Below are 14,897 nucleotides of genomic sequence, written 5' to 3' on the forward strand. Positions count from 1 at the left end.
GGAGGGGAAAAAAAAAAAAAAAAGATCGTTCCAGTCAATGAGCAGGGGCATTTGGCTGGAAACTACAACCAAACTCCTGGCATTTGGCTGAGCAACAAGGGGAGGGCAAGTGATGCTGGTGTGCGGACTCTACCTTGCTCTATGGAGGCACATGGGAGCACAGCCCCTGGCATCAATGTCTCCATGCCTCTGTCCTGGTGCAGAAATCAACATCCTGGCTTAAGATGTGCTGCCTGCCATGAAAAGAATCAAACTGCCCTTCTTGAGGGCAAAGGAAAAGCTCTTTCTCAGGACTCCCTCTGGAAGCAGCCTTATTTGGTCTCCCCCTCCCAAGATGGCCCCCTGAAGCCAGTTCTGGCACCGCTTCACAAGAGGCAAGCCTATGGCTTTGAGACCCTGGCTCTTCTCAGCTCCTGGCTTTCCTGATGCTACATAGCACCCCGCTCCTCCTTTCTGGCCAACTCCCAAGGAGGGGGCGTTTTCTTCTTTTAAAGAAGAGGGGTATGATCAACTCCAACTGTACAGCAGCCTGCTCCAAAGCAGACAGTATGTATTGCATGCCGTGCCATGCCAGTTCCCTCTGTCCTCTTTTGCACTTAGCACTGTCCACCCTGGGACATTTCCTCCCTGTCTGGCCTGAGACCTCTCTCAGTCCACTCCAGGGCCGTCTCCATGTCCCCTCTCAGACTTTCTCCTGTCCTCCAGCTCTCTCAGAGCCTTACTTTTTCTCCCCTAGCCTCCTTCATCACACTCCCCAATTTTGGATGGCTAATTTTTGGGGAAAGGGTGTGTGTGGTATGCAAGTAAATACGGTAACTATCCAGGGCTCATGCTAGCCTATCAGATGCAGCAGTCTCCTTTTTTTAGGCATATATACTAGTTTCTCAGACGCTCTTGGTTAGGCCAGCCATAAACAAATGGTAGTGAAAGGGTTCGCGTGCACTAAAACAGCACTGGAGCTTTACAATGCAGCAGAAGCCCAGCACACAACAAAAAGGGGCATCTTTAGGACAGGCAATCTGGGTCAAGGAACCAGCTGATTTAGGAAAAGCAACAACCCCCCCACCCCCAACACCATTTCCAGGCCTTTTAGAGCACAGGAGCCACCGCCACATAAGTCCGATGTGTTAACAACCTAATCCTTTGTGATATCAAGGCTTACCAACAAAAAAATACATAAATCCAGTCTTCAGTGCAGTGCAAAACATTGGTTTGGGAATAGTAACAGCAAAAAAACCATTACTATACAAAGTGACTGCCTAGCAAACCAAATCTGTGCACTTTTCAAGGTATCCTCAGAGAGTCACAATCTTATTGCACATTTGATTTGTATTTTTCAAGGAAATAGTAGAGGCAGCACAGCTCCTAACCAAAATATCCAATGGGACAGCAATATTTCTTAAGCTAACACAAGTTGCAACTTCACAGCAGTTTATGAGTAAATGAAGGGAAAAGAACTGAAAATAGCTAGTTGCCTGCCATCTATCACTAATCAGTGAGAATTACTTGGCAACATGGTAACAAATCTCAATGCAACTTTGTGGTACCTTCTTCAAGACCTTATACAAACATAAATGAGTAGCAAGAGACTCCAGGGAACTTATGAAGCTGGAAGGCTGAGTCAACCCCTGAATGCAAAAAACAGACTAGGCAGGCAAGATTCCTTGGATAAATCTGACATCTGTCATTAGGCCAACTCAAATAGTTGGAAAAATTCTTCTTAGCAAGCTTTTGGGCACACGCCCCCTTCGTCAGGCTGAGGAAGCATCTGCAGATGGTCTGTGCTCTTCCTGGATGGAGCGCACAGACCATCTGCGCACACTTCCTCAGCCTGACAAAGGGTATTTGAGCCTGAAAGCTTGCTAAGAAGAATGTTTCCAGCAATTTGAGTCGGCCTAATAAAAGACATAGGATTTACCCAAAGAATCCTGTCTGCCTGTGTCCTTAGACCGACACGGCTACAACCTATACGCCTAAAACAGAGTAGGACTTCCTACAGTAGCCATCTGTGTGACTTCATGCATTACTGTATGATTCACCTATTTAATTTTGCAAAGTTCACTGTGGAAGAGTTAGACTCATATACTATGAAGATATAGTTTTCCCAGTCAACAGTCAGACCCCACACCTCCATTCATGTTGTGTTCCTTAATGTTTTGCCCAGAACAGGAAGAACATTCTGAGCTGATCTTTTGGCACTGATATGCATTTGGGGATCCAACCATGACAACAGCCACAACTCTAGTGAACTCAGCTTTACTTTCATTTATATCACGTTTGCTTCCCATTCAATACTCAGGCAGCAGCAGTATCCTTTGAATAATAGATTTTCACCGAAACACTGTGCAATATAGACCTGAGTCTTCTGCTCAGAGGATTTTCAGGATTATCTTGAGGAAAGAATGAAGCTCTAAAAATATCCATGCAATCATTCTGAGGCTCTAAAAGCATGGAAGTCAAAAGATTCCAGTTAATGTTCAACTGAAGGCCTTGCCCATGCAAGCTTAAAGCTTTTCATATTAGCCTGTTTCCAACAGAGGACATGAAGGTAGTTGAGGAATAGGAAGACCCTGCTATCCTAAAGGACACGAACTGTTCAAAACAGTCTGGATATTAGTCTTACAGAACAGGCACCTATTTCATTTGTCTAATCCAGGACTGCACCTATTCAACTCAACTTACAGGTCATTTTTCAAATCAGGGCTCATGGTAGAGGTGATATCTTTTATTAGACCAGCATGTTGGTCTAATAAAAGACATCACCTCTACCATGAGCCCTGATTGCTTTTTCCTCTAGACCAATATGGCTACAACCTGAATATTGCAGGTCATTTTTCAAACACTAGAAAGGAATTTAAAAAATCTAAATATTTTCATTGGAGAATATATGGCAATTCTGTCACCTGCATGCAGAACAGCCAGGTAGAAGGACGACAGCACTTGGCAAGTAAAGTTCTGCAGGATACAAGACAAGCGATAGAGCAATACCTGTTTACATTGTTTGAGTTATTCCATGTTATGAATTTGTTTGAAGGCTGGAATCATTGTGAGATTTGGAGTTGGAACAAAATAAGCTCTCCAGGTCCCACAAACTAAAGCAGGGGTGGGCAATTACTTGGGCTGGAGAGCCACTTAAGGAGTTCTGGTGAGCTGTTGCGGGCCAGGTGCAGGGTGTGCTGACCCTCCCTGAAATGGCAACAGCAGAGATGGGGGAAGCAATTGACCCTAACTGGCCTCAGGCCCATCTACCCCACACCCACCGCTGAGGGCACCAGATGGAGCAGGAGGGTGGGGTCTCCATGAAGACTGGCCTGGGACCCCTGCGGGCAGGGCATGCTCAGCTGGGAAGATGGGACGGGTCAGCAGACAGGCAGAGAGCAGCATCCAGGAATGGGATGGGTGGGTGGGGTCAGGGTCGCATGGCCGTACCAACGCAGGGCCGTGAGCTAGGGCCTGGGGCAGAGCCATGGTCTGTTCCCCGCACATCCCTGTGATGAGTGCCCATTCCACAGGCAAAGACATGCGGGTAGTGGGTCATGGCTCTGCCCCAGCCCTGCACTGACACCATCCTGCAATCCCAGCCCTACCCCACCCAGGCTGCTCCCAGACACTGCTCCTCACCCCACCCGTGACCCCATCCCATCCGCCCAGCTGAGCCCACCCTCCATGGAGACGCCGCCTGCCCACCTACTCCTTCCAGCACCCAGTGTGGCGGGTGCGGGGTGGACTGGCAACAGCAGCCACGCAGAGTGGGCTGCCGCTCTGAGGGCTGCCAAGAAGCTGAGTCTGGCCACCACACTGCCACGCCACATGGCCGGGGGTGGCAGAACCAGCTGCATGCACCATGGCTTGGCCTGCCCCCTGTGCTTGGGCTGGGCAGGGGACCTGCTGTGGGCTGGACAGAATCCCTTGGCGGGCCAGATCTGGCCAAGCAAAACCACTCAGTGCCATTACACGAAGCCAGTTTGGTAGAAAACAAAGGGCCACATCTCCCATTCTAGGTTAGTAACCTGGGCAAAACACAGGCATTCCAAAGTAATGGGAGCTAGTTATTTCCCACCCCAAGTGTGTTCTCTAATGTTTTAGTCATAAACTAGTTAAAAGATAAAATGTTTTAATCTGCTAAAGCTTAAGCCATAATTTATCTAAGATAGGGTTGTATAAAGTTCTTATGCTCATTAGTAAGGCCATATGTGAATATGCATAGAGGAGGACATCGTAATAGGCTCCTTCTGTGCAAGCCATAGAGATAAACATTGGACCGACCTTCCATTGCTCCTTGGGAAGCAGCTTCACCACCACAATGTCCCCATTCAGGGCTCTGTTGCGAGCAACCACTCCATCGATAAAGATATCACGTGCCCCATCCTACAGGAAGAGGACAAAGAGAATAAATACCAGACCAAAAACCCTAGGCTCAACTTGCTACAAGAGTTTTAAAAAAAGCTTTGTCGTCATGGCAAACAGAACACACATTTGCCATGATGTACACACATTTGCACTGCAGATGTACATGGAAGCTAAACTTCACCAAGACATCCTCCAACACAGAGTCTCTCTTAGCAAATCGGCTCCTGTGTGCATGCCAGCACAGTAGTTCCATACAGTGTACGAGACAAAGCCAAGCCCTCAAAATTTATCATTTGCAACCTCAGCATAATTCCCCTCCAGCGACTGTTAGGAAAGGGGAGCTCTATCCCTCAAGTTGCAGCTCTTCGAATACATTGCCAGGGAATCCTGAAAAGCAGTGTTAAAAGGTGAAAGAGCAGTGTTAAAAGGTGAAAGAGAACTTCCCACGCTTCCAGGTCCTGGGTAAGAAAGCTGCAAGGGGCATGCCATGGACAAGACCCTTGGAGGTCACAAAGAAGTCATGCTCTGAAGGCATTTGGTACTTTGAAAAGAGACAACCAATTTCATTTTTTTCCCTATACTTGACATAAAATCGGTTTGAAATGTTGACCTGGCAATGCCAACTCAGACCAGACCTTCTGCTGGAACAGTCATGTTAAAACCCGTCCTCTCTGCGTTCACGCCTTTACGTAACAGCTGCTGCTGCAGTACACGCCATGATCAGCTGATGTTCTGCTCACAATCTAGATTTGGCTTGGGGCTTTTCCCCAGAAGGGGTGAAGAAAGGTAAAGCAGTCTAAAGATTTCGTGACGGACTTGTGAGGTTTTTGCAGGGGACAGTTTACTTTTACACACTTCATTTTGTTTAGTTACTCTCCAGCGCTCCTGATGCCTTTATTTCTGCCTCCGTGTAACTCAACACAGGCTATTCTGTATGGCTATTTGTAGCACACCTTGAACATGCAAAAACAATAAGCATTCACTATTAATCTGTGCACTCAGAAATATTTTCTAATCATGCAGCTTCACTCTCTTTCCTAACCAAGTTAACTGTGGGTTTCTTTTGGCTGTAATGTTTTTTTTAATTATTGTTCATAACCACAAGAAAAGCCAACTTCAAGGGAACTAAAATCTTAGTCACCATTTCTTTCTTTCTTTTTTTTTTGGTGGTTCTTCAACCACTTGCTCACAATTCTGTAGCACTTGGTAAAAGCAATTGCCATTTTATCCAGTCTCAAACCTAAGAGGATTTAACATTGCAGAAGTATTCTGCACTGCTTAGGTTCCAAAACGGTGAAACAAAGAGGGGCAGTGCGCTGCCATTATGAAATGAAAGCCATTCTCCAAGACAGCAAATGAGTCTTAGAAGAAAAAGCAGCAGCAGCAGCTCAACAGCTGTGCAAAAGCTGCCTCCCATGACAAGATGCAGAAAAATTGCAAAGCTTTTTGGACCAACATAATTCAAATTAGAAACTGCTCTTTTAAGACGACCAGATTTTTTACATATGGTCCTTGCTCTCTTTTTTCCTGCCCCCATCAGCTCCTGAACGAAATACCATATATACAAAAAGGAAAATTCAGCGACCCCTCTTAAGATAAATGTCTTTTTTTTTTTTAAAGTAGCTTTACAATTCTACCCTAACACTGCCTTGTTGCAGGACAGGGTTGGTAAATGTGCTAATGTGTTTGCTCCGTACATTTTTTTTTAAACTTTGCAAGAAAATATAAAAGCAGCTTCTGTCTCTGCCAGCAGCACCACTGGCTTGTACTATGCCAACTAATTAAATTTATGCTGCCAGACAAAGCAAGGAGGGATTTTTTTGTTTTGATTTGCCGCCAAAAGTTCTCATCTTAAACAATTTCTTCAGGTATACGTGTTTCTACATGGGTTAGTTCAGTGCCTCCTAGAGAGGCTGTAATTAAAAAGTGGCCTAAAGCTTTTTGCTGCATAAGCCACTTAAACTACCATAAAAAAATGTAACATTTGTTTACTTGGAGTCTCAGATTTGTGGTCCAAGGGTTAACTTACACATTTCCAAAAATGTCTGGGATTTCCCTCTTTTTTGTCTCTTTCTACCATACCAACTCTCCCCCCAACATAACAGTCAGTTGCTGTTTCATGTTATTAATGTCATTAAAATGGGATTCAGCTGCAACATAATATTGGGATAACTTAAAAGGTCTACACTTATGCCTACGTGTTTACATTGTATTAGCTGCAGGGCGCACTGCTGCTGGCGACTGGACCCTCTGTATCCGTCTCCCATTCGGCAAAGTATTTTATGACTATGTCGCCTTCTCAGAAAACAGTAGTAGTCTTTTATATTTCTATCTGACAGCAGGGAGATTTGCGGTCATTTTAATCTCTTCCGGAAATGAGTTCCACAGTCACAGGCCAGCCGCCAAGACAGCTCCATCCCTCATGTTCAGAGACTCCCTCCTGCAGTTGACAATTCCACCGTTCAAGAGAGCTCAGCTACCGTGAGTGGTGAAGACTGCAGAGTGCGAAGAGGAGATAGTCCTGTGGCAGGTATTAAAGGTCAGGTCAAGCCTGGGCCCTTCCCTCTGCCTTCAACGCGGAGACGGTACACAATAGCAGCAGTTGGGACAACGTACAACCAGAGCCGCACGGTGTTCAAGGTGACCAGCTGCTACATACGAACCAAATGAAATCATAGCCAAGGCAGGGGCTGACGGAACAGGGGGCTCTGCCCTGGCCAGCTGCAAGGGAAGGAAGGAGATTTTTCACAGCTGTAGCTCTTTCAGCATCTGGCAGCAACGGATAGTCTTGTGGGACGACAGGGCTGCGAGCCATCCCGCCGCCCTTGATGGAGGGTAATGTTATGCTAATGATGCATCCCCCGGCACATAGCCTCACAGTGACCATCTCCACCTTGGGCAGAGTCCTCTTTGTCCAGGTGCTGATGCTTCTTCCCAGTGGGAGACAGAGCAGTTGGTGCGATTTAACCCACAAAGGGAAGGAAACCGCAAACGATGGCCAGAATATCCTTAACTAACCTGCAGTGCCCATGCACTGCAGTACACAAGCCCCCTGCCTGACTATACCAGGCAATCACTAAGCACCACAGGGAATGAAGGATAGAGCTTCAAATCCAGCTGCTCCTGTGTATGCAGCTGGACTCAGTACTTCACCAGTGTTGTGTGGTTTAAGGGAATATGTTTAACAGTCTACACCTATCTTACTTGAGAAAGCAAAAGAAAGGACTACCACTCCTTTCCCCGTTCCACACCAAAGCCTACTTTACAAAAGCACTGCAAACAGCTGTGCAAAAGTACCTCCTCCCCCAGTGAATTTTAAGAGTCTCTCTCATTGCCTCACACTACGTAATGCAAGTCCTTCCCTGAAGAAAGAGGCTAAAGTCATCATCATCGAGGACTGAGCAACAACGGATGTGAGCAGAGATCTCTGGATTTTCAATCCAGGCTCAGAAAAAAATTATGCCCAGAAGCAGGAGACATCCATGCCACCAGCACTTCACTGTCTGAGACAGGGCGGGGGGGGTTTCTACTCTACACCCAAACAAAACCTCATTTCAAGAGGCAATTCACTTCCACATCATCACCAAAGTGTTGATCCAAACACTTCCAAATGATTGCCCTCGGCTACACCAGCTGCCAGGTAACCTTGACTAATTGAGGGCCTCAACAGCACAGGAGTCTTTCTATTCTGGTGACAAAGGAAGGGGGAGAGCAGCACAGAACGGGCCTATGTGACGGCAGCAAGCCCCAAGCCAAGCTCGAAACACTTTGCACAGGCAAAGGTGCCTTAAAAAGAATCACATGCGTTACTTTTGGACCAACTTTTCAAATTAGCTCATGCAGCAGATTGAAAGTGGAGAGCATATTTGTTTAGGGAAGATTAGCTTGAATCAGTGGAAAATCTATAAACCCTCTGTAGCCATAAACCAAGGGTTTACAATTACACTAACTGGTGGTCCTCAAACCTGGGTTCAGCTGGCTCCAGTAAGCTAAAAGGACACATCCCCCCTTCGATGAAAGTTCAGATACATTCAACAGCACTTTACAGTATTAAAAACAAGTTGCTGCTTGGGGGTTTCTGTCTTTCCCTCAGATTACATGCATATCTTCAGGATTTATTTAAATTTATTCCCAACTGATTTATCTTGCTACACAAATCTAAATGACATTTTATACATAGTATCACTGCTATCTTAATAAACATTCACTTAAGCACTTCAGAGTGTTACACTTAGCAGAGATGTAAATTATACCTACCGGAGATGGAATGAAGGCTTCGTGGTATTTCTTTGGATTGATCCTCAGTGGGCCCTTAAGAAAAAGAGGATTCAAGATTATGCCTAGAATATATAATTTTTTTTTAAAGAATATTAGTTTAGTTGAGCAGTTATAAGCAATGTATTTACAGGGAAACATGGCAGATGCATCTGCATTTCCATGATCACTCTCAGGTTTTGATATTAGTGCCTTAAACATCTAGGCAACGTCCAACCAAAATGCAATGGATGGGCTTATTCAGATGCAACAGCTTTCTCCAATTCCCACCTTCGATGGAGGCAGACGTCAGGGTTTCAGAGGCCATTCTTTCCAACCTTACACCAGAAAGAAAGGCACTTTCAGAAAATGCTTCTCAGAGTTAATTTTTCTGTTGACTGGTATTTTTTCCTCCTTCTAAAGTATTTAAGTTTTAAGGAAAATTGCTAGCCTCTCAGTTACACAGTCTTTCCCAACAGCCGTAGCAACACTGCATTAAACCTGGTAACTGTGTTGGATCAAAAATCTTTACTGTTGGACTTGTACTGCAGTAGCACCTTGGAGCCCCAGTCAGGGACCATGCCTCCACCAGGACTGGGACTGTACAAAAGGCTAATACACCCACCCAAATCTAAGTTACCTGCCAGAAGACAGCAAGCTGCATTACAACCACAACATGTGCAACATGACAGCGTGAGTTTGAGATACAGGCAACCCCCGCTTAACACTGTTTTGCTTAGCGCTATAACGCTCGTTTTACATTGATACCGGATTCCACTTAGCACTCAGTGAGTTTCATTATAACGCTCATGGGCATTGTTTAGCTGGCAGCAGGTTTTGCTTAACACTACTCTGTTTAACACTCAGTTTTTCGAGATCCAATTAAGCGCGCTAAGCAGGGGCTACCGGTATTATGATAGATTGTGATCTTTACTTCGCTGCTCCGGGACTGGCCACTGCTACTCCCCAATGTGCCAGATTTATGAGGTTATACTGTATTTTCAGGCAAAGGGTGTTATCAGGCAAGTAGCAATTTAAACATATTGCGACCAGTTAATTATTCCATATCTCCCTGCATTCAGGTTTTATGGTGCACCCAAGGTCAAATCTATCAGATACATTTTTAACTGACGTGCAGAATGCTCCTCATCCCAAAAGCAGATACCTTCTCCAGGTCCACCCTTTCCCATGGCTCTAAAACATGTCACCGTAAAGAACAGATAGTGGTTAGAGGGGAACTTTCTGAAAGTTTTATCTGCTGCTACTATCCAATCAACAGAAATCACCCAGGCCCTCCTCCATCCCTACCACCTGAGTAGGGCCACCTCAACAGCCACAAACCCTATACTACATTCAGGAATGGAAATAATAGGAATAGAACAGTCCCCTACTTTTCATCTGGTTTTGGTGAGACACTCTTCGCTTTTAAAAGACTTCATTTCGTTATATGTATAAGATGCATTTTATGTTAACACACACACACACACACACACACACTTTTGAAGGCAGAAGGGAAAAAAAAGAAATGTTTCCTCTATCAGTGGCTCCTGCCAGAAGGTGAAAACCTTCCTGAAGTCCAGCTGTGCCTTTGAACTGCTCACTAACACGGACAGTAGCAATAACTCCATGGCAAAGGTATTTTAAAGGCAAAATTGAAAAGCTATTTCTAAAATAAGAGCATTTGGAAAAAGAAAAAAAAGCATTTGAGATCCAAAAGGCTTAAATCAAGTTTAGCCACATTTAAATTTAAATAAGTGCAAACACACTTAGAGGACATGCACTTCCTTCTTCCTTATTTGCCAAGTCAGGATTAGATTCCCCTACAACAGGTCATATTGTCATTAACATAAAGGAAGCATTTCTGCTGCTTGTATTCAGGCACGTTAGCTACTAGAGAAGAAAGGAAAGTGCAAACAGTGGATTATGGGCTGTTTTAGAATACTGAATATTCAATTGCAAAAGTGTCACGAGAACTGCAATCAGACAGATGCAGTTAAAACTAAATAAATGTTAGTCTTAGAAAAAATGAAATAGCATTATAGCTAAATAGCTGCATTAGTAAATGCTTTTCCTTTTGAATGAAACGTTAAAGCTTTCTTCATCCATGTATTTGGGATAATGTCTTCAATTTGTTATATAAAATCTATTCCATCTGCGTTCAAACTTCTGTGTTTAGCAATGACAGGAATCTCTTATGGGAACGGCTTCCTTATAAATTCACTGCAGCATATTATTTTATTTTATTTATGTATTCTGGGAAGCACTCTGACTCCAGGAAAATAAGCTGAACACATCTGCAACTTCTGCTGGCTCAAGGAAGAATCTGATAGTTTGTGAAAGGTTTTTGTTTTTTTGAAAGTTTAAAACCATCGGCACCAGAAGGGGGAAAAAAAATCAGCTCTATAACTATGCATTATATCCTTCTGACCTGATTTGTACTCTTTGCAGCAAAATGTCTTATTTGCTGCAGAATTAACACTCTGACTAGTTACTTATTTCCTTTGGTTGTTCGTACCATGGAAGATGATGTCAAAAAGAGCACCCTTTGAGAGAGCCCTGCTCAAGCAAAATGAGATCTAGTGCACTGTAAAGGTGCAAGGAATAGCTTCCTTTAGGATTGGAACCCATTTCAATCATGAAAACGCACCAAAAAAGCTTGTTACTACAGTCAGTTATCAAATCACCAGCCTGATAAGCTGGAAACAGGAGACAGCTATTGAGAGCCACGCAAGGAAGAACATGTTGGCGGGGGGTGGGGGGAAGTAGTGTTTAGCAAAAAATATGTCTCCTGGGGGTACAAAGCAGTGCCACGGAGAGACTCAAACTACCTGCATGGACTGGAAAAAGAGCAGCCACATTAGTGCCTGCATCTAGCCTCCGAGCTTGTACATCCAGAGCAAAGGAGGAACACCCTTTGTCATGCTAAAGGACCTCCCTGAGATAGTTAAGCCCAGGCTGCTGCAGGTAGTCACAGGCCAGTATCTCACGTACAAATGGAAAATCACGTTTTGCATACGTGGCCAGTAAGGCACCTAACTGGGTCTGTAAACACCAGCACTCAATTTGCGTGTGCTGGCTGAATATCAAAGTCTCAGCATATTTACCACTACAAGGCCGCTTTACATTTTATACACGTTATATAATTATCCCCAGCCTCAAAACTCTGATGTCAAGTAGCATTAAAATACTTTCTCTCTCGATCTTTCCCTTAAGCGAGGAACTCCCAAGGTTTATCTTCGAAAGCAGATGGGTCCTGTTATCTGTGCCTATGAAAATCCTATTTACAATGTAGTACATTTCACGCTGTGATATCATATCTGGAACCGGTCGCTCTCCCCATCTGCAGAGAACAACTGTTCTCATGTGTGTATTCGGGGCCGAGGTGCTGGCTGCAGGGTCTCATGATGTCACACACTAGGGCTGTATTATTTTACAATAACTTGCAAACAATAGCTGCTATATTTATCAGTGTTTTTATGTCAGCTCAGCCAGCATTTTGGGAGGGGAAAGGTTTGCAGCCAGGTTTCTAAAACATTTCCTGATAGTTCAGGTCAACCTCTCACACCCACCAAAATGAGGAATTACAATTTGTTACGCTCCTCACAGGTCACAGAAGACAGGATTTCCCAACTCTTTCTCTTCTTGTAGAACCAGAGCAACAGATGCTTCGACAAGACGTCAAGCATCCCAAATCAAGCTGCTCATATCAGCTATCATAACATGCGTGCCCAGATTGGTTTGTGATGTAAAAACACAGAAAAGGGCAGTTCTTAAGTATCGAGCCAGTGCTGAGAACAGCTTTAAAAACAACCCACAGCTACATAAAGAAAATCAGTCTTCTCCCCCTCTCAAGTCTTCACACTTCTGAAGAAACTGCTTTCTTTAAGGGACGTTATTCTGATGACAGTTCAGGGCCTCTGTACATCAGCATTCACATTTACCCATCTAGACCCCAACGCCCAAGAAGTCTTGCTCACTTTGCTCACCCAGCCCTTGACCTGGACTGGTGAATAATGTTGGCAAGATTTCATAGACAGTAAGGGCTAGAAGGGACCTTGCGAAATCATCGAGTCCAGCCCCCTAAGATGCTGAAAGGCCCTTTTGCTCATGTTGTTTAATAGACAGCCACCATCCATTATCTGACTCTAAACAGTCTGTTCAACTACTCAGTTCAACAGCGTGGCAAATCAATACGGGATTCCTCAGACAGGTGTGATCATGGGACAGACTCCAACAAATCCTTTCCATGAGAACAGACAACTGAATACAGTACCTGAAATTCATACAGTCTGTCTTTCCCTGGTCTCCCTGTTGACAAGCACCTGTCACGAGCAAAAGCACTGCCAGGCTTGTTGCGATCATCCAGCCAGGTCTCGTAAGATTTTGTGCAGGAGGTCCCCAACGATCGCAGATGTCCCAGAGAGGCTGTTTTCTAACACCGTGTTACAGGAAACCATTGCTATAGTCCAGTTGTATCACAGAAGCCTGATAAAGTAGGGCTGGAACAGACCTTAGGAAGTCACAGTGATTCCAACTCCCTGCTCGGGGAAGGACAAGCCTTGTCCAAACCAAGCGTTTCTCTGAACAGCTCTTAAAACTTTCAGAAATGCCTCCTCAGAGCTGAGATCAGGGTCCTTCCTATGTGACAGACCTATTTCTGTGCTCAGCCACCCAGAGTCCTCTGGGTGATCCTACTGCTCGGTGACAAAGACACTGCCAGAAGCCCAGGAGAAAAGGTAAAGTATAGACACAGCCACTGACACCGATAAAAAGAGCATTTCCATAGCACAGTAACATCTTGCTTGTAGAGACCAATGAAGTAATTCTGAAGCTGGCTCCCTCCTTCCTCAGAGGTCTTAAAGAGCAGCACTGAAGACCCAGTCGTCTACTGAGAGTCCTGAGAAGATCTTGGGGCTTCATCCCAACCCCTTGCCTGTGTAGGGTGCATTTAAAGCCACTTTTAGGGCTAACGACAGAACACTAGGGGACGCAAGATATTTGGGGCTGCAGTGCCCTGCTGCTACACACAGCTCTATATCTCCTTCATCAGATCCAGATTTGGGGATTTCAGTACCTTCCCCCATGACAGAAAACTGGCCCAAAGGAAAAGGGATGCAGCGTTACCTTAACGAGGCATGTGGGAAAGTTTCTGTCCGGGAGAAGTACGTGAGCTGCAGTAGGAGCTACACCACTGACAGCGTGTGCGAGGCCCTCTGGAAGGCATCGCTTCCCTGGGATCCTCAGGTTGCAGCTGAGACCTGCCATGCCTGCTATCATCTGCAGTTGGATTGCACCATTGCAGTGGGCATTAAGCCTTGTCTCTGTACTTGCCACCACTATGCCAAGTCGCTGGAACGTGCACCAAGAAAGCTGTTTGAAAGGTTTGGCTGGTGCATCGTGCGGTTGCAGCTTCCTGAGCAAGGAGGGCTTCTCCCCTGACACAGATACAGAACAGCTGGGGGCTCCAATATCTCCACTGGGTTTCTTGGCTTCCAGGTGTAGATACCTGGGGCTGTCAGACTGCAATCACCTGGGGCCAACCTAACACTCGGGACCACAGCTGAAGTCAGTTAAGATGCGATGTATAACCCTTTCTACAACCGGTCAGGGGATGGACATACAAGGAATTTACCTCGGGATGAAAGTGAACAAGGCTTTATGTTTCAGTCATTTCACTGTAATTGCCCATGCGTACACTCTTACCTGTCAGTAAAGCAAAATCTAAAACCACAGCAGCGTTACCCTTTCTGAAAGAGAACAAGTTATGAAGACTAGCTTCCACTTACGGAGAAGCAAGAATGTGTACATGGGCAGTTATCACCGATCAACTGATGGGCAGTAAAGCCATGCCCTTTTTGCCTTGCTTGTACATCTATACCCTCCGAGGTGAGCAGATATCATTCTCCAAAGAGAAAGCGTGCTGTATGGAATCCCTTCCGCAATTCCAAACTCTGTGTTCTGGCTACAACATTTGTAATGAGAAGTCTGACAAACTGTTTGAAACCTTAATCACTTGTGAAACTCATACTAAAAAAAGTGAAAGCTTTTCCTTTATAAAAGTACGGAGAAGCTGCAATTAGGGTCGTGACAGTTTCTGCGCAGCTTTTGTATCATTTTAGTGGCTAAGGCTTTTCACTTGAGACTGGCTCTGGTTCCCAAACAGGCTGAACCTTCACAAAAGAAAACTATTTTGACTCCTGAAGAGGAAAAGCAGGCAGCTCTTCTGGGCACTGTTCTCTGGAGACTGCAGGAATGACATTTCTTCCTTTTCCTGTACCAACTCCATAAACATA

General features: G+C 45.0%; 1 protein-coding gene across 2 annotated transcripts in view; it reads right to left on the reverse strand.

The window, feature by feature from the left end:
* Window positions 1-14,897, reverse strand: part of DIS3L2 (DIS3 like 3'-5' exoribonuclease 2) — a 288,990-nt gene that overhangs the window by 251,670 nt on the left and 22,423 nt on the right. For both annotated transcript variants that reach the window (XM_019503424.1, XM_019503425.1), the window contains exons 5-6: window positions 8,608-8,661; window positions 4,267-4,368 (exon numbers count right to left, since the gene is read on the reverse strand). In XM_019503424.1, the coding sequence (XP_019358969.1) occupies window positions 4,267-4,368; window positions 8,608-8,661 (156 nt within the window). The remainder of the gene's footprint in view (window positions 1-4,266; window positions 4,369-8,607; window positions 8,662-14,897) is intronic.

Source organism: Gavialis gangeticus, unplaced genomic scaffold, assembly GCF_001723915.1.
Source record: "Gavialis gangeticus isolate Ggan-Ray unplaced genomic scaffold, GavGan_comp1, whole genome shotgun sequence".
NCBI classification, from domain to species: domain Eukaryota; kingdom Metazoa; phylum Chordata; order Crocodylia; family Gavialidae; genus Gavialis; species Gavialis gangeticus.